The sequence below is a fragment of the Saccostrea echinata genome, unplaced genomic scaffold, assembly GCF_033153115.1.
Source record: "Saccostrea echinata isolate AGI-Se365-2 ecotype Australia unplaced genomic scaffold, CSIRO_AGI_Sech_v1 ptg000025l, whole genome shotgun sequence".
Lineage (NCBI taxonomy): Eukaryota > Metazoa > Mollusca > Bivalvia > Ostreida > Ostreidae > Saccostrea > Saccostrea echinata.
In genome coordinates, this window is record NW_026889774.1 from 6,009,351 (window position 1) to 6,033,087 (window position 23,737).

Below are 23,737 nucleotides of genomic sequence, written 5' to 3' on the forward strand. Positions count from 1 at the left end.
TTGATAATATATCTTTTCAAAAAAAAAAAAAAGAAGACAAATTAGCCCTAGGGTAGGATGGTGCATTAATTTCAAATTCTCGATGGTCTTGTCCCTCCACTAACAATAGTAGTCAATTCAAGTTTAAGTGACTGAGCAAAATACTTTTTTCCCATAGCTGAAAATCAGCAAAGGCTTAGTAAAAAATCATTATAATTTTTATACATAACAATTACAAATGTAAACCAAATTTAAAAATTACGATAATAAGGCCTCGTGAATCATGTCCTGTTTGCTCGCGTCGTCGTCTGCAATGAATTGGGCCCAGGCGTCTACTATGTGCTGGACATTTGGTTGACCCTTGGTAGCCTTGAATAGCTGGTAAGCCTTAGCCACTTGCACCGAATCTTCTTGACCAAAGACTTTAAATCCGAAAGCGAACTCCTGCTCTACGATAGGCCGGTCCTTGTTTTCTGCTACAAAGGAAGCGATATCGCTAAAACATCTCTCCATTTCTTGATAGAATGCCGCCTTGTCTTTCTGGTAAGATTCTCCTAGGCTGGCCTGGAACTCTTCTAGAGTCAATGATACACCGGGACCTTTACGAAAGATGTAAGTATTCCACCATTTTGTGTTGTCAAATCCCGCATTGTTATTCGCTTTGTCGCCGAGTATTTTCTGTATTTCTATAAACTTTTTGGCAGAAATCTCCATATCTTCTATCGAAAGTTTATTGTCGTGGTTAGCATCTAAGGATTTGAACCATATCGCCCATTTTGATTTAAGATAGTCCATTTCTCCTGTAATATACAAAATACATTTATTAATTATAGTACCGAGTAAGAAATATAAATACTAGCTTTCATTGTAAAACCTTTTTGATTTAAGATAGTCCATTTCTCCTGTAATATACAAAATGTATAGGTATATATATTAATTATAGTACCGAGTAAGAACTTTAAACACTAGCTTTCATATTGTAAAACCTTTCAGTCTTGATGTTTCTCTACCATCAAAAAAGATTCACCAAACGATAGGGGGATGAAAAATATAAATTCTGCAAACTTCAGGCTTGCTGAAAAACTTCATAAACAAAACCTGAAGGGCAGTGTATTCGTATTATGTACATGTAATATATACAACAAGAAGTACAGGAAAAATAGTTTAAATCTGTAATTTATTATGATGATTTGCATTTTTGTCCAACACCATTGCCTCAAACACAAAATTCTTTCATATGTATTTCAAAATTGAAGAGAATTAAATAAACGAAAAACATTTTTTAAATACGGACCCTAACGTTCATTACGTCTACTCGGTTTAACCAATAATATTTGGCATACATATGTATTTCCTTTTCGTTTTGGACAAAGTGTTGATGAATCTAATAAGAGGCCCATGGGCCACATCGCTCACCTGAGCTCAGTGGCTCGGACAAAGAAGAAATCAGTATAGTATTGAACGGGGGGGGGGGGGGGTTAATTTACACTACCTCAGGGTGCTTCCATATCAATATTACTAATCATGACTTTGCTGTTCTTAATTAAACAGATTTAAAAGATTTTTTCCCTATGTTTTCCTATGTAAATCCTTGAGCTCTCATTGTGGCCCCGTCCTACCGACCCTAAATTTGAACAAATTTGAATCTTCACTACTTGAGAATGATTCAATAATAATATGACTAATCATGGCTTTGCTGTCTTTGAGTAGAAAATTGTTTCACGATGATTCCATTATATTCTTATAAACTTTGACTCTCTCTTGTGCCCCCAACCCCTGAGGGTCATGATTTGAACAAACTTGATTCTACAATTAATACCCAAGGTTGCTTCTGTATAAATATGACTAATAATGGCTTAATTGGTCTTGAGAAGAAGATTTTAAAGTTATTTCCTACGTAACGTGTATGATCAGGTTCTACAAGGGATACATAGGTTTTCCTTTCACACTGTCTGAGTTAATGATTGGAATGATTATTAAGACAGCTCTATCTGAGGTTATATCACACAGTACTTAAATTTTCTCTTATCTAGAGAGATGGGGACTGGGCAAGATACTACTTGTACTATATTTCTCCCCTAGGTTCTCATTGATAGGTAAGAATCGGGTGTCTCAATCTTCTTCAGATTTACTACACCCAGATCCTTAGGATACCTGCCACTGGTGTTTATGACTTTTATACTTTTTTTGCTCTTACCCTTAAGGTTTTCCATCCCTATTAATGGGACCAAAATTTCTATCCTTAAATTTCTATCACATACATAATACTCCGATATGAATTTATAGCATTTTACAGTAGAAAAGGATTTACCAAGAGAAAGTTTCAGAAATGTAATTAACTGAGCTGTAGTCAATTAATAAAGATGGTAATTACATTGAAATGTACGGAGACAAGAGATTTTTTAAGAACAAAAATTCAAATAATATCAATAAACACTGTGGTGGAAAGATGCAATAATTTGAAACATGAGAAATAGAATGACAATTGAAAACGATTTTTTTTTTACCAGATAAGTTTTTTTTTTAAATTGATTTTTTAATTAATTAAAAACAGAGGGAGATAACTCTTACCAAAGTTCAAGGTCATAAATTAGGGCACATCCCATACTTACATGCTAATAGTAATAAATGAGAATTATGTCTTAATATACTAAGTATTCAACACTTACACATTTTTTATGTATTCAATTTCATTGAATCTGTTGCTATTAGGAATGGAATATATTAATTTCCTTAATGCTGATTCAACATCCAACTTCTTCTTCTAGCTTCTGAATACCTGACTTTCCCAAAGCTTTACCTTATATACCCTTTGGCTAGTCAATTCCAAAAGGTTGTCAGGTCATTTCATTATTTGAAGTCTTCAATGCGTTTTACTCAAATGCCCCTTAACCATTACACATTATATATGTCCCACTGTTTTGGCCCCGCCCTACCCCCAGGGGTCATGATTGAAACAAACTTGAATCTACACTACCTGAGGAATTTCTGTTATAATATGACTAATCATGGCTTTGCCGTTCTCGAGAAGAATATTCTTAAAGACATTTCCTATATATTCCGATGTAAAACTTCGACTCCCTCTTGTGGCCCGGCCCTACCCCCGGAGCTCATAATACGAACAAACTTGAATCTAGAGTTGGTAATGAAGCTTTCACATAAGTTTCATCTTTTCTTGCCCAGTGGTTCTTGAGAAGGAGATTATTAAAAGATGCCACTTAATTTTACGAATTCTTAATTATCTCCCCTTGAAAGAGGGCACAGCTCTTCCTGTGAACAAATTTATCCCTTCAGCCGTAGATGCAGACCTGTTTACCCATATTGTTGTCTCTCAATATTTTGTATTAGTTTTGTCAGTGAGATTTGGCATTTGCCCGTAAGATTTCACTTTCCATCCATTTCACATATGTTACTAGAGAACAACGAATTCCTGATTAACAAAACATGGTTTGAAAAACATCATAACTTGCTTTCATTCGAGGGGTTTCTGTCAATTTTTAAACTACCGCGTTTGGCAACCCGACATCACTTAAGTGTTTTAAATCTATCTCTTTTTTTAGCAATTAAAAAGCGTCAAACCGAGACAGATCCTAACGAAAACTAACTGCTAAAACCTAAACAAACGGATTTCCTATTTCCGTATTTTCATAATAGCAAAACGTGAGACGTATTTTGGACTCAATTTCCGTACGAAATACGGCGAAATCGTAAGGGTAAACAGGTCTGTGGATGCTTTGTGGCAAATTTGGTTGAAATTGACCTAGTGATTTTTGAGAAGAAGTCGAAAATTGAAAAGATTACAGACGACAGACAGACGCCGCACGCTCTTTCATCAGATAAGCTCTCACTTGAACTTTCGTTCAGGTGAGCTGAAAACCGTAAAAATCTTGGTTCTCATTAGCAAAAAGGGGAAGTTTGGTGACCCCAACATCTCAAGAATTAAAACTATAACTGTTATAGAATATCATTTAAAACTGCCTAAATAAGAACTCTGCAATCTTCCCAAAAACACTGAAAATTCCTCCTAGCTTGAATATTGTAGAAATGTATTTTCTCAGGTTGTAATACCTCTGGTCATGAGCAACCATTGTGTTGAGTATGAAAAGAAGAAGGGCGAACCAGGCGAGTGCAATGCCTGTAGTGCGACAAACATGAAGGTGAAAAGTTACATCTAAATTAATATAACAAACTTTTCTTTGATATTTCATCTAAAATTACAGCCTACTTTATGTAAAATCTCTACAATTTGCAGAAGTCTCATAAGGTTGAAATTATTTGCCTATGAAATAGCATACACACGCTAAAGTGGACATTTTCTCAAACTATAACACAATTTTTCGATATGAGTGGGTCTTCGCTCCATCTCTTGAAACTTTATCTTCAAAGATATACATTTTTTGTTATCAAAAACATGGAGCAAAGACCCACTATACCTTAAAAATACACTTTTATGATACAACATTCGCATCTTTCCGAGAAAATGATCCCAAGCGTTTTTATTGCTAGGGTTCGAATCCGACGAATACATTTTTTTAATAACAGAATCATTTTTTTCATAGAAAATTTTCCTCAGAAAATCTATCTTCTATCACAATTTAATAAATTTCAATACTGACTATACTCTACATACTAAATTCACAAATTATGATTTTTAAATATCTGAAGCTATAGGCATTCTGCGCGCCTTGTTCAACCATCTCCTTTGAATTTCCACATTCCTACCAATAAAAAAATACTGACCCAAAGAATATATCATGGCCTTTTTTGGTGATCATGACATCAACAACCAAATAACCATGGCTATGAATCATGACAGTACTCTTGGACACAAGCAACCTTTGTGTTAAATATGATATAACGTAATTCTGCTTCAATATACAATGATTTGTCTCTGAAGAATTTCACACTTCTGAGAACTTTAGAAAATGCACACCTTTCTCGTGCACAGTGTGTTTCTTCGTGTGGCTGGCCTAAACAAGAATTCAGCACTTCTGAATTCTGTAACCTTGACCTGTAAAGTCTGGATAATCAGATTCCCATCCTTCATTTGAAGGTATTTTAATTTTTATATTAATTAATTAAACAAGCTTGAGTTTTTTATTGTTTTTTTTTTTAAGATAACTCCCCTTCTCGCATTCACATGCAAATAAACTTGATATAATTCCATAAAAATCACCTAATTCATCTGATGCAGCATGTGCACACAAAGATGAATGTTTTAAATAGGAAAAAAAATCAGTTTTATGTTTATCAAGAACGGTACATGTATATAGCTATGCGGCGCACAAAAAAACTACGGCATACCGGTACAAGTACCTCCTTCCGAAACACCATACGTGCACTTTAGTTTTCAGTTATTACATATGTACTTTAAATTTATATATATTTTTATATGAATTACATGTATGTCACTTCATCGGGCACATTAACAAAAATCTTTTCTCTCTTCACGTAAAAAAAATTATTCGTAAAATACGCCAAACTTTAATTCAAAAAAAAAAAATCAAATTACCAGCGGAATACAGAAAATCCTTTCTCGTTTGCATGTTATATATACATATAATAGACTTACCTCGATTTGCAAAAGTCAACTTTGCCAAGTAAAAAAATGCAAAATGCACTGAATTGTTCTTATTTCTGATTAAAGCGGAAAATCCAGCAAGCTACGACCAAACCCGAGCGAGTTTGTTCCCGGTGCAATCACAGCCTCTACTTAAGTGTTTAATTACGTAATAAAACAGGATAGTTGTCATGCACTAATATTCATGCGTGTGTATACGATACAAATATCGGTATGTAGTAGATAGTTTACACAGACATTCATACCCTGTATGCCTGAGTAAACATGTTGGTCAGCTTAAATAAATCCATATTTGGTAGCAAATGGATATATTGTTTAATTAAATAGGATAACAAATTAGTCAAATCGTAATTTAATTACTCATCTTGCAGTACAATCATTATAATTGTCCTAAAATTTGTCCATTAGTACACGAAAGTTCGGTCCATCATTACATGTCTATTGGAGAATAAGTCAATTAATCATAACGAAAACGCGAACAAGCTTGCTAATTTTTACTTGACTTGGCCTTGATGAAGCACTCACAGGAACTTGTCTATTCTTTAACCCATAGTAAAATAATTATACAAAGTATTAAACTCCGAATAACATACCCCCTCCCCAAAATCGCACTCAAAAATGCACTGGCAAAATGTTTATTACCATTCTCTCCTACGGTAATTTACCTACAAGACCATATATGGCATGCTTGTCTTTATTTTCTTTTATCTCCATAAACAGCGTCAAAATTCTGCTCGCCGACTGGAAAATTCGTCTTTTATAAATTTCACATGTATAATTTGACTGACTGATTCAATTACCTTCAGTTAAATAAAAACTGTAAAACCCTTTAGGACAGAAAATTCATCACGGATATGTCTGTCCAAATATTCTGCCCCTTAGAGCTGCAGTTCTGCGGCAAAATAAAATGCATTTCCTAAAGATCTTACTATTTTACCTTTCCCATGCATTATTCTTTAAAAGCTTTTCTCTGTTTATTCAGATAATCTTAAAGATTGATATAAACTAGGTTTTGAAACTGTTGCAATGTTCCCATTTTGACAAAAAATTTTACAAATGACCCCAGTCCATTAGGACATTTGTGTCATTCAATACATAAAATATTTTATGTGGAACTTATGTATCATTTTGATCCTCACATATTGACCCTTTTTCAATTTTGTCATAAAGATTTGGTCTTAGATGTCACAACTATATGAACCAGTACAGTAGCTAAGCATCGTTAAAGTCGCTGGATTACGTACATACATGACTTGTATACAACAAGTAGGGTTAAGAAAAACCTAACAAAAGGCTCCCGTTATCATTTTGCATAAAAATGAATATGGCAATATATATTTCGTTTTATTTTATATGGGCCCTTGATCATTCAGTATCTACTTTATGTTCATTATTACCGGAAACAACGTTTAATACTTTTTTCTGGAAAGCGTATAATTTTACACATTTTGCCCTGATGTATATTTTGATTTGTTTTTATTATGTAACGTATTAAATTTTCTTTTGATTAAAAATCATTTTCTTTTGATAAAAAAAAATCATCTATTCCACTGTGGTGTTACAAAGTATTAAGACAATACACACTAGAGCTTCTGCTTTAGAGTCACGGAGTGTGGAGTTGATCATTACGTCGCGGGTTCGAATCTCAGTATAGGACGTGAAGACCGGTCCTTCGGATGAGACGTGTAAAACGCGGTCCCGTGTCGCAGTTGTTGCTGGCACGAAAAGATCCTTCACTGCTCAATGGCCCTCAGTGCCGATCATAGGTCAAAACTGCAGCTCACCACTGGCAAGTGGTGGTGTCTCCATATGATGAAAAATTCTCGAGATGGACGTTAAACAACAAATAAACAAAATCACACTAGACATTTACTTTACTCCAAAAAGGACTTTTGACACAACTTTTGAAAAGTTGTTGCTAGGGTTTTCATATTTAACATGTTTTTTCCTTGTGACAAGACCTTCCTTTGGATACCAACAATTGTAATCCACTGACCTTGACCTTGGAGTTTGACCTACTTTTGAAACACTTTTAACCTTGGTCATAACTTTTGAACGATTGGTGCTTCAGCTTTCATATTTCACCTGTATATTTCTTGTGAGAAGGCATTTCCTTAGGCACCATTAATTTTGACCATTTGACCTTGACCTTGATGTTTGAATTACTTTTTCCATATCTATTCAATGGTTGCTGCCAGGGGTTTCATATTTCACGGGTATATTCCTCGAGACATGACCTTATTTTGGGTACCAACTTATTTGATTTGCATTTGAGAAAGTATAACCTTTGCTATAAGTTGCCATACGGGGGCATCAGTTTTTCACAAACACATCTTGTTTCTCATGTTAAACGATCGAGAAGCGTTTACGCTTCTTTTTCTGTCATCAATTACAACGTATACAACACTGTAGAACTCAAACTCTCTCTTTTCATAAACAATTCTTAAAAAAAATAAAATGTGTGTTGTTGCCACCCCAATATAAAATTCTCATGTACAGCTCGACTAGCATCATGCTTTTGATTGAATTTCGGCAGGAACCGGGGCGCACTTGAAAAGTGAAAACTTTATTGAACTGTCAAATTAAATTTTAACTTTCTTTTAATGTATCATGTTTATTGTTTAACGTCATGTATCATGTTCCTATGAAATAGGAACCAGCACGTGGTGGCGTCTCCATATGAGTAAAAATTTCTCGAGAGAAATGTTAAACAATATAAAGAAACACAATATAATAAAAAGTATAATATATGGTAACGCGATAAAGGAAATGAATGATATCAAATAAATTATAGGAAAATCACAAATATTACAATGATTTAAATTTATATTTAAAATCCAAAACACATTCCTCTTCCTAATCTTATTTCCCAATTAACATAAAACAATCCAATTATAACATTAACTTATCGAAAGGAAATCATACCTATCTAAAGTAAATGTCCACGATGTTTTCTGTTTTGGTATAAAAAGGTTATCAAGGGCGGTCTTCAATTTGTCTTGGATTCCTAGCTAATGGTCCTCTGGGCATCTGGTATACAACGGACTTCAACTGGAATGGTGGCGGAGACTTTTTCTTGTAGGCCACATTGTGACGCTCACCATCACCATGACTATTATGCAAGGACCTAATCTCCTGCTGTGTATGCTGTTGTTTTAGCAGCTTCTACAGACAGTTAGTGGCAAGAATATTTTATTTGTTAATGTAAATTGTAAATGCACGGCAGAAAATAAAAAAAAATAATGGTAAACGTGATTCTGTTATCTTTCCATATCCAACACAACCTTCTGGATCCCTTTGGGTGGATCGTCACCCCGATATGGCAACAACTGGTGACTGACAACTCAACACTCTCTTCTAGCATCAAATACACTGTAAACTTCTGTAATATTGCAAAATCCTGGATAAGCTTGTTTAAATTTTGGACATACATTCTTTGAAAGTTTTCCGTTTAACAACCAAACAACATCATAGCGTCTCCATATGAGTGAAAAATTCTCGAGAGGGACGTTAAACAATAAACAAACAAACAAAACCAAACAACATCACCCGTTGTATATTTATGAGTCAACACCTTTGTGTTGGATATCTTGTTGTCTTGGTGCAGTTTATTTTAAGTATCTCCTGCAAATCTCATGAGCTTTATAAAGGTTGGATCTTTTTTGTTCCCCATCAGATTTTCTATATGAAGAGACTTCCTCGCCATTAGCTGCCAATGCATGATGAGTCACCTCATATGACATTCTCTAATTTCGCGACCAAACATTAATAAATTTGGCGTGAGTCCAGTTGATTCATTGCATGATCTGTAAGCTGACGTCGGGAAGCTTAAATTTAGATCACATTCAGCATGAGCATCAGCAATAATTTTTTTTTTATCATTTCCTAGAAATTGGCGCTCTTGGTTAAATTCTTAGCATAGGGCCAGTTGACAATTTTTCCACAATCTGCATATCTATGGGTGAACCATTTTTGTGAATTGTATGACTCAAAGAATTGACCTCCTTTTAGACCCCCCCCCCACATTTTTCCGATTTCAATTTTAATCCAGCTTCAAGCGGTCTTGCTATAACGTTCAACATGTTCATTAAAGGACTTTCTGAATATCTTGATATCATCAAGATGCTAGTAATAAAGCAGATTTCCCACTGGAACCCTTTCATGGCTACTTCCATAACCTTTGATCTATAAGAAAGTTTGCTGGAGCATTTGTAAGCCCGGATAACATTCAAAATGACATTTGTTTACATAAGCTGTCTTGGCTATATCTTCTATCTTCTTTTACTTTGATTTAGTTGTAACCAGAGGTAAGATCTAGTGTAGAGAAATATTTCGAACTCGCAACTGGATCTAAGCAATCCTGAACACGTAGTAAGGGGAATACATCATTTGTGATTATTTGGTTTGGTCTTCTGTAGTCTTAACATACTTGTATTTTCCAATTTGTTCTTTTATCTAGGTCCAAAGGAGAACCCAAGGAGACAACGAAGGCTCTAATGATTCATTTGCCTTGGAAGTTTTGAATCGCATTTTTCACTTCCTCTGCCGTAGTGAATTGCAAAAGGTGTGAGGGTCTGTTTTATTGGACGGTAATTTTTAGTTATAATTTCGTGCTCTGTGAGTTGAGTTCTACTAAATTTCATTCATCCTTGAAGAAGACATCCCTATAATTCTGTTGCAGGTTTTTGAAGATGTTTGCCTCTTCTTTTGACAAATTACTCAATATTTTCTCTTACAGATCTCTTAAGTGAATGAAAAATTCCTCTTCAGTTTTACCTTCGCCCATTAACATTTTCAGCTACTTTTCCGACATTGTTTTCACCAGCTGCCTGTAAACCCAACCTCAAAACCTCCAAACAGATCTCAACAGTTCCCAGAATTGTATCTTGGTACACTGTTTTTGTTTCTTCCAAAGAATTCATGATTCTCAAGGGCACTGAACATTATTCTCGCTACTGGCTCACAAACAACGAAGACCTAGCTTTAAATTCTGGAAACGGTTCAAAAGAATTTTTTCTTTAGTTTCTTTACTACATGTATTGGTCGCCCGCGAGGAGCATTGGTTAGAGCGTTCGCTCTAGAGTCGCGGAATAAGGAGTTGATCTTACGTCGCGGGTTCGAATCCGACTGTGGGACGTGGAGACCGGTCCTTCGGATGAGACCGTATAAACCGAGGTCCCGTGTCGCAGTAGGTGCTGGCACGAAAAAGTTCCCTCACTGCTCAATGGCCCTAAGTGCAGAGTAAAAGTCAAAATTTTTAGATAGATCCCCAGCACTACAACTTTATCTTTTACTTCCTAAGGAATGGCTGTAGGGCGAACCACCTTGAATTTCCTAAGGACATCATCCCTCTGCGAGAACTCCATCAGGAATGTGTTTTCTTGGATCTGGACGACCTCTCCAAGACTATCCAACGTTATATTAGTGAACTCTCCTGGTTGTAAGGATACACGCATAATGACTTGTCTTGTGATCTATGCCGTGTTCAAATCCTGCGGACAAAATAAAGTGTTGTGTAAACTGTAATATATTAACATGAACTAAATTATGTATGACGTTGTATTTATAACCTTGTTTAACATTGCTATGCGCACCAAGGATTGTTTATATCCAACTTATTGACTATATTGTTATTGTTGATACTTATGCAGATTGTCATATTTGTTTTGTTGTGGCCCATTATTAAATATTGTAAACTTAACTCATTGACTATGTTTTTCTTACATGGAGATATTCCCATGAAATAATGAGTTATGATATAAAGATCCAACATTCGGGACGAATGTTTTACATGAAGGGAGGCTGTGTTACAGATTTTCCCCCAACCATAAACAACCCACAGATTGGATTACCCTAATTTATGCCCTAAATATTAAATCTATATGTCGTAATTTTATTTGTAAATACCATGGGAATATCACCAACTATTGTAGATTTAATCCCAGCTGGGGAAGACCCTTCAACAACTTTAAGGTTAACAACTGGAAAATCGCAGCGTGCTTGAAAGGTTCTCACCTGTCTGATAAATCTGTTAAAATTTGTGTCCAAGAGATCTATAAAATCATTTTCGTCATCCTTATACATTAAGCGTACGGTCGGCATCCGTCCCAAATATTTTATCTGAGTCTGAATGAGTCCTTCAAGACCAATAAATCCCAGAGACAAAGGTTCACTGAGTGACACACTTATCAGAGTACGTCTTTCGCCTCCAGAATAGTCATAATGAACCTTAAAATCAATTTCACAATAGTCATCGCTAACAATTTTTGACACTGCCATGTCGCGCGTAAGACTGTCATCTATTGCAAAAATCCCGTGCAAATACTGTGCAACGCCTGCTGAATTCGCGGGAAATATTGCACCAATTATGAAATTGCATTTTACATCAGAGAATATTTAGATGTAAAGAAGACTGAGTAAGTAAACTTAATAAACATTGCCTATCGTTTTAGGAAAAATACTCATGTTTCATTTCATATTCATGTTTTGACAGCCACGTTTACATAACCGCCATAATTCGAACAAATAGTACATACATTATTGGAAGGATATGGAGACAGTTAGTCAGCGTGGTAGACCATATGTAAATGGCAGAGCTCTTTCAAGAGACATGAGAAGTTCATTAATTTATGACTTAATTCAAGGTGGTGCTTGTAGTGTTGCACAATTTCACTCCCAAGAGTTACCTCTCTTTGTACATTATCCCGGGTATGTAACCCTTTACGGTTTGTTTTTTTAGACTTTTTTATGTTGTTCATACATAAGTATAGGAGGCCATCTTGGCCAACGTGCTTGTTGTTTTTGCTTGTTCCAAGCATTTACCACTTTATAAATCATTCTTGTGGGTACACTCCTGCACCATATGTAAGTATTGTAAAAGAAAATTAAAGGAATGTGTTTGTTATTAGCAGTCTGTGTAATGTTTACATATTATGACTGCGGGACAGACTTGTGTTTTGGCACATGTCTTAAATTTTATTCTTCGATACATTTCTATATATGTATGTATGTATGTATGTATGTATTGTGTTACATCTATATTTGAAGTTTACTTTGATCAGATAGGTAGATATATTTTGATGTGTATTAGTGTTATTAGTTATGTAAAGTTCTGTTATGAATGTAAATGCTGTATTGATCCTCAGTTCATGTGATGTATAAACTGCATGTAACTCAGAGTGCATTTAATATTTCTATGTCAGGGCAATCTGTTATTTAATTTAAAGTAGAGAAAATTTCACTAATTTCTGGCAAAATACATGGTATTATTTACAAGTATGTCCTGCTTGTCTGTAAATTGTTGTTTATCTTACAATGTAAAATGAGGATAATTGTGTATCACTGTATTGTATGAATTTTTTGTAAATTTGTCTTTTTATTATTTTCAGTCTCTTACCGCATATACTTTTGCATACAATAACAATAAAGAGTGATCCACCTTGATTGTTTTGGCTTGGTAAACTATCTGCACAGATCGAGGCAGAATAGTGCTATCAAAGGTAACCCAGCCACTCCTGGAGGTTTAGGTGTTCAGTTGTCGCGCATATTTTAAAGTGTCGAAAGCGACAGTTTCAAATCTCTGGAAAAGGTACAACGAGAACTTTTCGGTTTCTCCTCGTAAAGCATTTCGTTCTAGAACACGGAAAATAGAAGACTGCGAGTTCATTAACGTACTGAAAACTGAACAGCCCTCTATGCAATTAAAAAAAAAGTTACTACGACATTCAAATAGTATAACTCACGTCGGAGATTCAACTATATCTAGAACAATCCGAAAAGACCTGGGCATAACGTACAAAAAGATGTGCCTTTATCATAAAAATAGATTTAATTTGCATAATCTCCAATACACATAAGGATTTCTTGACTATGTTGCCAATAAAGATAAACGTTAAAGTTTATGGATGAAATGGGAAAAAGGTTGGTAGACGGTCAGCCAAATGAAAGAAAAAGTGAGCAAGCTCACATACCCCACGCTCCCCCAAAACTCGACAATGCAACACGTACTGAATGGCACAGTGCATTTTAAATATAATTCGAATAATAATAATTTGAATAATAAATATAATTCAAAAAGGGGCATTACTTGCAAAAATCATCACATCAAAACTTCTTGCATATAAGGACATTCAAATCATTGTGTGTTACAAATTTAATTGAGCTGAAGTTTCTAGATAAATAATGGAATCAAAATTTCTTGGTAATATACAAATCTATACATTATGTCTGAAATACCTACGAAGTTTCAGGAAATTCAGTGCAGGAGTTATGCTGACAAACTGTTATTTAAATTCCTCAGTGATTTCGATTTGTTAATGAGTGTAAGTCCATGCCCAACACATGACAACTTACACATTTAAATAATTGATGGAAACAAAATTATGATGTAGTCATATGAATTTGTTTATATACTGTACTTATGAAATTATTTGTGGCAAAGCACCAATTTGAGGGAGGGGGGAGAACTATCCAAGATTCAAGATTTTGTGTGTGTGTGTGTGTGTGTGTGTGTGTGTTAAATCATTAATATTTTGATCTCAAAATCAATAGGGGTCTTTTAAGATCATAAAATATTTCACATAAAATGTCATTACAAAGGCTGATTCCAGTGGATTTCCTTATTACCTAGCTGAAAGTTTCTTCAATAATAGGCAACACTCTTAGGGCAAAAATAATGGAATCAGAATTTCCTGGTAATATGCACATCTACACACTGTGTCCTATATATCTGCAAAGTTTGAAGAAATTCTGTGCAGCGGTTAAAGAGGAGTTGCGCCATATGGAGAAATGATGTTCATTCTGCTCATTTGCATAGCGCCCATATTGGATCTATAATGGCGTTAATTTCCATAAAGGTTTATATAGAGAAAATACAAAAATTGGGAAATTTTCACATGCTAACTATTTCGGATAAAGTTCTTCCGCCGATGGTTTGGTTTTTCCTTATATCTTCTTCCGGAAATGACATGATTGTTGTTATGAAGATGAAAGTTGCCACCGCCTTTTCGATATGAAAATTCCAAGCAAGAGTTTATTACTTTATTAAAGGAAATGGTGCAGAATTGGCGTTTTTACCATATTTGCTGATGAAATGTAAGTGTTTATTGTAAGTTGTCACAGTTCTTCCGCCGATTATTAGGTGCAGAAGAAAATCAATTTTTACAATATACAGACAATTTATCAGTTTGTAAGAGGGGACGACCGCCTTTTAAATTTAAAATCGGCAATTTCGTGCATCAGTTTGACCTACATTGTATAGGCCTATATAGAAAGGTATCATTGATGATGTCAACGGCAAATTTCTACATTTTCGTATAACTCTTAATTAAGCTTAAAAAAAAAATAAAATGAACATAGCTCCTTTTAATATCAAAATAAAACTAGGAAATACGAGTGTATTGACAGCTATACGACAAACCGGCGAGGTCGAAAAAGAGAGAGGGGGGGGGTGATTTTTGTACTTAATGGAAATCAAGCTTGTTGTAACTTTTAAAAAAATATTGATGATACATGTACATAATTGAGGCTACGGTGCCAGAAGGCCTAGTAAAAATTGTAAAATATCCCTTTTAAAAGAAATTCCTTGTGTGAGTTAACATTGCCATTTAATATTATGCAATTATCTTGTTTGGTTACATTTGCCAAAGGCAGTGGGAGAAGCTGCATTAAATTAAAAATAATAAGTTGTACTGATTAATTTCAAGTTGAATTTTAAAATATATATTTTTAGGTTCAATGTAAAAAAAAAAGGGGGGGGGGTAGGGGCATAATAATGAAAAAAAGTGACGATTTACCTGAAAAAAAAATCTTTTTCTGGTCAATACAAAAAATTAGAATTCACCAAACTCCAAATTTTGGAGGTGCAACCAGACCTTCTATGAATATATTTGCATGCTAAATTAACAGTAAAAACTAAAGTTTAGAAAAAAAGTGTAGGGAGGGGGACAGGCCCCTTGCACCCCCCTTTCCAGATTCTATTTGCATGAATTTATGTTCCCAGAGTGAAGTCGGGTCCAGGTAAAATAACTTTTCAGAACTATTTGTATCAATGTAGTTTTCAATCTATTTCAAGGTAAATGTAGAAAAACAAAATCCTTGTATTCACCTGAAAGGTCATGTATACAGGTGAATGTAAGGTAGATTTTTTTTCTACATGGTAGGATCTCAGCCAATAAGAGAGCTAGGAATTATTCAGTCATATAATAATGAAAATCAACAACCTTGATTAAATATATGTTTTTTAATGGGTTATTTATGTACAACTATATATATAATTTTCATGAATAATCAAACACTAAAACAGTCTTAATTTACAAATTTAATTGAAAACTTTCAATCAATGTTCACTTGATGCATTATGTACAATTTTACAATTGTAGAATCATATGGGCATTGGCATTTCTGTACAATTACAAACGCAATAATATACCCAGTTGCATAATATTAATATAATTATTGCAACGTTAAATATTAGTTTTGACTGAATTATACAAATAACAAATATAAGTTCATTTTTGCTATTAAGTATTGACGGGGCTAGAATCATTAGCGACTTTAAGTCCAATGCATTTTATTTTGTAATCTTGGAAATTTCTTTTCTTTCCACATTGCCAAAATATGTATTGTATTTTCTATAAATTCGTTTATTTCGTTCACACCTGATTTTGTGTTTCCTAAATCTGACCCGAAGAGATTCGGCCGTTGGATCGTGTTTGTTGGACTTTCTATGATAAATCATTTTGATGTCATCTTTACATTTTTCTACCCCTTGTCCTGTAAATTGTTTGATCCCATTGAATTTTTTCATTAAGATGGGAACATGGTATACCATGATATGCATATAGGGTGTAATATTTTTATTGTCAAACCCCTCTAGAAGTGAACTCATGGATTTGAAATCTACGACCCACTGCTTGGCTAACCCGAAGAATTGCTGGACCATATCGGGACTGGGGGACCACGAATTTATAACATTATATAGATTTCGAAAGTCACCCCAAAGGCTTGCCAATTTTTCCCGTGCAAGTTGGGGAACTCCTTCACAGATAAGGATTTTGTTATGCAACTGCGATAACAATTTTTTCATGTCTGAGCCTGTGAGGCTCGTCCATTCTAGATTTTTTATGGCGGAATCCCCTTTCCCATCTTTAACAGTGTTCTCCCAAACAGAGATGGACACCGCATTTTCGAATCATATCTACCACGGAATTTAAGTGTTTTGCCGATTTTGAACTTCTTCCTAAATTCATACATTGATCTAAATTTATTGAGTTTTCGATTAAATTTCTGACGAGGACGTCGACTATCCTCCTCCTCAAGTGAAGTTCATCGATTATGACATGATCTAAATCGATATCGAGGAGAGGGGGGTGAACTGATCCAAAATTGAACTTTCTTTTTTTAGACAAACCATGCATTTCATTGATGAACTTTTTCAATTTTCCCGTGTGGTAGAAATCCTCATCTTTTGACATGTCACAGCGATCGCATTTTTCAATTTTACAATAGATGCATGAAAACTTAAAATTTGCTGCATTCATTCCAATCACTGTTAATAAAAACTTCATGTCCCCGCCTAAGAAAAATTCTAACATGTAATTCTTCCCTGTTAAACACGACTCGTATGGTACAAAACCTTCGTTGGTTTTTGTGCGTAATAATTTATTTATGTCACAAAAAATTTCCGAAAACGAATCTTTAATTGATATGAAATTTTCTTTAGCGTCAACAATAGCAATAGTGACTTGTCCGTACGTACGGACATCACCTCTTCACCCCTATTTAGCAAAGCTAAAGGAAAGACTAAAAATTAAAGTTAGAGACTCTGGACATTTTGGCTCCATCAGCTGCAATTTTTATCTGAACAACTGGTGGGTTGCTTGTATTTTGTTCATATATACTTTATTCTAACAACTGATCAAGTGTTTCAAGAAAATTGAGTTGAGGACCAGAGGACTCGCCGGGTGTTTTAGATATTCTACCCATGTCATTGATATTTTGACGACATTGTTTTGATATTGATATGACCTAATTAATCCATCATTTTGCACGGCAATCTCGTGATAAGCCTCGTCTGAGACTCCAAAGGAATCTAGGATGAAAAGGGGATTTTTGACTTTTTCCTTCTCTGTATCAGAGAGGGATTCATATGAACTGCACGAAGTTTTAGGTCTTTCAACAACGTCGTACGTTTTGCCATGCTTATCAGCAACTTTCCTCTCTTTCAACTCTAAACCAAAAGACTATGCAAACCACAGAGCTTTATGTACCCTTTGCTTGAAAATATTTAATTTATTATAAGTACCATTCCTACTTTTATGTTCACCAACTTGTTTCCCCTTGTTTTCAAAGGGATCTTTAATACAGTGCAGGGAACTAATTTTGTTACATAAACCAGCATCAGCATAAGCATTAGTAGCATCAGGATCGAGCTAGCATCAGCATCAGCATTTAAAAACAGCATTACCAGGATCAGCATCAGCAAGCAAAGGATAAAACCAGCATTGACCTACATAAAATCAGCATTATCCTACTAGCATCAGAAAATCAATGAGTTTTAATTCAGTAAAAAATTAAAAAAGAAAGAATATTGGTTAAAGTATTCACATTATTGATATATAGTGAGATATTATGATCAAATAATTGTAAAAGGCACTTTTATTGCTTTAAACGGCAATGCTGAAATTCATTATCTACTTCCGGTAGCATGATGCTACTTCCGGTAGCATTGACCTAATTATAAAACAGCATCAGGATAAGGATTACTAGCATCAAATCAGCAAGCAAAGGAAGCATTCAAATCAGCAAGCAAAGGAAGCATTCAAATCAGCATCGATGCTGTAACAAAATTAGTTTCCTGCACTGTATGATTCTCAATATACTGATTCAAGGCGGAATTCGCCCTTTCAAATTGATCAATAATAGCCTCTTGTTGTTCACATTTTAGAAGGCTGTTGTTGAGCTCCAGTTGTACCGAGTGAAGCTCTCTGTAAAGTTCGGCCACTCTTATTTCATTAGAGTTCACTTCGACATTTCTGATGTCCTCTTGGGACATTATTTCATCCCTATAAACATGAAATCTCACGTTCTTACTCACTTGATTTTCTTTATTCCTCCCCCCCTTTTGACCTCATTGACTTAACTTTGTTTTTCGTTTTTCTGACTAAGTTCTGAAACCTATTTTGAAAATTTATGCGATTTTTTATTGGACATATGCTTGATTTCAAATTTGCGTTAATAATCTCTGCATAACTTGTTTTTTCTTTCTCAAAAATATCAGAAACCTTCAATACAGTATTTTGCTTTAAAAGCAATATATATCCTGTTTTGTCTTCGTATTTCGAATTTAGTCCACTGACGCATCCATGTTCTGTTGTTACATCTATATCCCATTTGTCATTTTCTCTTTTGTTCTCAAAATCTTTTAAGGGTTGGTTTTGTATAATCTAAAAAATAATAGTAATAAAAAAAACCAATGAAAGTTTTTGAGTATTTATTCACAATAGGGTACAAATCTTTCTGTGCAAATTTCAACTTTCCAGAACGCTAGTGATCTTCTTGGAGCATAAACCATTTTTCCACTAACTTTTATAAAATGTTTCTTGCTCCATTTTAATATCGGTTTAATGTATATAGGGAAACGGATCCGCCTACCCTCTCCATGTTTTGAATAGATCAGTTGATCCCAGTCGTCAGCAAATTTGAAGAGGGAGAAATCTTCCTACTTGTAAAGGTAATCTTTGCGAGATGCACCGAATAGTTCACGGTGTACTGATGCAGGGATCTCAAGGTAGAAATGAGATCCCGTTCGTCGTGACAGTCTCTGTTCTATAGCTGTACGGAATCTGTCGCTGATGTCCTGTACCTCCTCAGATGATAGGGTAAACACACAGTCCTTGTACTTTTTACGAAGAAGGGGAGGGATGTGGGATTCTGGCTCCCAGGTGCTCTCATAAAATGAATATCCTGCCCATTTTATGAGGTATTCGGTAGCCTATTCATTGAAATTTATTTAAAATGTATAATTTATTTTTTTAATTCAAATATTTAGGAAGACAACACACGCCTTTAAAATTTAAAGAAGTACACGAAAATTCTGCAAGTATCAATTCAACTACATGTATATTTTCAGTTTATATATCTTTGATGCAGGATAATTAAATTCATTTAGCGAGAAAGAGAAGTTGTCGAAGTCAGTATGATAAAGCGTACTCGGGGATTTTTTTTAAAAGGGGGAGGGTGTGTGTGTAAAAAATCAAATCAACATTTTGGCTATCCATCGATTTGACATATGTTTGCATTCACTATTATGCAACAGTGACTACAATTTTGCCTCAATACTATTATAAGTACACATAAGTGTAAGTATTTGAAGAATAACAAGTAAAATTGAACGGGGGGAGGGGGGGGGGGGCAATATGCTATTGAAAGCGTGTCGGCATGCTACATGATCAAACTCAGTTTTATGTTCATTGATATATTTACTCACTGTTTACTCATTAACTCCTATGTCTGACATTTTTTGAATTTATTGCTAGGGGTATTGACATGTTTCTTTGTTTATTTTTTTTAATTTGTTATCAGTATTGTAGATGCAAATACAACTGTTTATGCCATGCAGGGTATCAATTTTTAAATGGTTTCATATTAAAATAATCGCTTGTTAACTATCACAAAAATTTATTGTTCATTAACAATGGGGACGGAAATAAGCCACAATAATCACTTCCCCCACCCACCAACCCCTACCGAATTTGCAAATTAGCGGAAAATAAAACTTTTTCTATTGTAAGACTTACATGTACGTACATGTAGTATTTTCTGGTAAAGGTTGTAACAAAGTTATAGCCTTATAACCATGTTTTAATTTTGTAGATATTATTATGATTGGACAAGGTCATGAATGCTACAATATTAATGGAGTCAGCAGTGATCTGCGTAGGTAGATGATCAACTTACGTGTCCTTTCCCCCGAAATGTTAATATTTTTTCTATGGCATAGGTTCCTGGTAGAGTTCTTGAATGCCGAGATGTAATGTGCCCTTCATTTAAATCATAATTCTCAACAATTTTTTTTTAAAATTTATCTTTTTTCCTCTGGTAACCACTGGCATGATAAAAAAAGATGACTCGGTAGGGGAGATAATATTATCAATCACGTGATATAAAGAGCGATAACTAGGATCTTATGAATATTAATGACACATGTCACGTGGAATCCATATCATGAATAAATTGAACACCATTTCTCCATATGGCTGACAAACTGTTCATCTTTATATTCAAGATATGGCCAAAAACCTAAGTTGAAAAGTGCTGAAATTCCCTGAAAAAAAATAAAGGAATCGGAATTTCCGGTTAATTTACACATCGTGTCCTAAATATCTGCAAAGTTTGATGAAATTCTGTGCAGCGGTTTAGGAGGAGTTGCGCTGACAAACTGTTCATATCTATATTCAAGATATGGCAAAAAATCTAAGTTGAAAAGTGCCGAATTTCCCAGAAAAAATAAAGGAATAGGAATTTCCTGGTAATATGCACATCTACACATTGTGTCCTAAATATCTGCAAAGTTTGATGAAATTCTGTGCAGCGGTTTAGGAGGAGTTGCGCTGACAAACTGTTCATCTTTATATTCAAGATATGTCCAAAAATCTAAGTTGAAAAGTGCCGAATTTCCCAGAACAAATAAAGGAATAGGAATTTCCTGGTAATATGCACATCTACACATTGTGTCCTAAATATCTGCAAAGTTTGACGAAATTCTGTGCAGCAGTTTAGGAGGAGTTGCGTTGACAAAAAAACAGGACTGACGGACTGACTGACGGATGGGTCAAAAACATTATACCCCCCGCAACTAGTTGCGTGGGGTATAATTACGGACATTCCACACAAGGTACACGGTGCGTGGAAATGACCAGATATGACAGAACTGCCAGTTATACTGTCAATTTGATCGTTGGCATAACGGGTGTTAAATATGTTTCGATTATTATAGACAATGGAGGCAAACGTAAAGTTAAGTAAGATTTATTTTTTGTTGTTGGCGAACGAGGCCACGGCCTTAGGGCTGCCGGATGATAAATTGGCTAGCCCTAAAATCACATTATGCATTACATTAAACAATACATTTTACATTATGCCACATTATCATATGAGGGCTACTATAGTTTCAACAACTGTCCAATGTGGAGCCCTCAAAGATATCATTATACATTATTCAAACATTATGCAATCCATCATTATACATTATTCATAATGCATCCATTATGCATTTCATCATTATACATTGTGGCAACCATTATTATACATTATTCATTATGCATACATTATGCATTTCATCATTATACATTATGACATTAACATTATTGGCTGTGTAGGGTTGATTATGACATCGATCTGTCCTTCAGATTTATCACTTGCGGCCACTGCACTGCTTGAAGGTCCAGGGTGTTCTGGTGTTACTGGTTCATCTCGTGAAGATGCCAGGCCCCTGTCTTGTCTCTCTGTGATAATCGACTGTATAGTCTGTTTTAATTCGGGCAAGATGAGCTCCGAAACTGATGAGGCCACTTCCTCGATGCTAATTTCTTGAGTGTGTACTGGGGAAACTTTTGGCTTTTTCCCTGATAGTCTTGCTTTCCACGAAAATTTTCTTATTTCTTTTGAAGACTGAGGTTCCGCCTTGTGGGAATTCTGACGAGGTTGCATTTTTTTAAAAACAAGAAGTTGACTTTTCCAAGCGTATTTTAGAAAAAAAGTCCTTCTCGCACACCTGATTTGTGAAACGATTACATGTACATATATAAAAATATGACGACACAATGCCTAGGTACAGGAAAATTTTTCCCGCAGTTTTATTGAGTACAAGTGAACTATAGTTATGTTTACATTGCTATAATAATTTGATTTATTTTGTAGTGAGAATAAATTGTATTATTGATGGTCCATCAGATACTTTCAAGTATGTTTCATGGGAAAGGCAGCAAAATAGTTTTACAGACGAGGGAGAGAGAGCATTCCAGTTCGGAGATACTCTCGTGATAGACAATGCCCCCATTCACCACCATACCGCTGAGACTCCTGAGAAATTTGCTACCAACTATAGGCGTAGATGTTTTGTTTTTACCTTCCTATTCTCCAGATCTCAATCCAGCAGAGTCGCCCGCGTGGCGCAGTGGTTAGAGCGTCTGCTCTAGAGTCGCGAAGTAAGGAGTTGATCCTTACGTCGCGGGTTCGAATCCCACTGTGGGACGTGGAGACCGGTCCTTCGGATGAGACCGTATAAACCGAGGTCCCGTGTCGCAGTAGGTGCTGGCACGAAAAAGATCCCTCACTGCTCAATGGCCGCAAGTGCCGAGTATAGGACAAAATTTGCAGCTCTCCACCGGCAAGTGGTGGCGTCTCCGTATGAGTGAAAAATTCTCGAGGGGGACGTTAAACAACATACAAACAAACAAAATCAATCCAGCAGAAAGATGTTTCCTAAAAGTTCAGACTTTGATCAAGAGTGATAGATATATCAGTGCTCTACATAGAAATATAAAAGAGGCATATGGTTTTATTGACATCGTTCAGTAACGTAAAAAAGGGAATCGGCAGTCATTTATAATACTTTTTTTGCATCTCTACTTTCGTTTTTCGGTCATCGCGGGAAATCCAATTTTTTTAACGAAAGATAACTATATAGTTTTAGATCTGAAATAGGCTAAATAATGTCATCATTCGATGTATTTGACAACTGAATGAACATTCAGAATTATTGCTTCCAAACTATTTCAACAAAGATCACTCCTCAAAAGCTTAAATTAAGCAGCCATTCAAAGCCAAAGTAAAGAGCATAAAAAGTATTTATATTTGTATATATAATTTATGTGTTTTTGTCTTCTTCATTGCAGTTGATATTTGAGTTAAATTATTGCAGTGATCAATTTAAGCAATATTTACATATATTTTTTCTTAGTAAATCGATGTGTAAAACAACGCGCGCAATACTACCTCTTTTGAGGTCCGAAAATTCCTAGTATTAATTTTTTTTATAATAATATAGACTAATATGCTTACCAGAACGTAAAGGCGCTCAAAACGATTGACTGAATGTGTATTGTTTAACGTCTCATTCGAGAATTTTCACTTATATAGAGACGTCACCATATGCCAGTGAAGGGCTTCAAATTT

At 35.0% G+C, this 23,737-nt stretch overlaps 1 protein-coding gene across 2 annotated transcripts in view; it reads right to left on the reverse strand.

The window, feature by feature from the left end:
• Positions 1 to 237: 237 nt before the first annotated feature.
• Positions 238 to 23,737, reverse strand: part of LOC133192532 (sarcoplasmic calcium-binding protein-like) — a 50,041-nt gene continuing 26,541 nt past the window's right edge. The window contains exons 1-2 of one of the 2 annotated variants that reach the window (XM_061328523.1): positions 5,552 to 5,642; positions 238 to 779 (exon numbers count right to left, since the gene is read on the reverse strand). In XM_061328523.1, coding sequence (XP_061184507.1) covers positions 238 to 774 — 537 coding nt within the window. In that variant the 5' untranslated portion in view covers positions 775 to 779; positions 5,552 to 5,642. Of the gene's footprint in view, positions 780 to 5,551; positions 5,643 to 23,737 lie in introns of those variants that run through there. The other variant, XM_061328525.1, reaches the window with a different exon arrangement.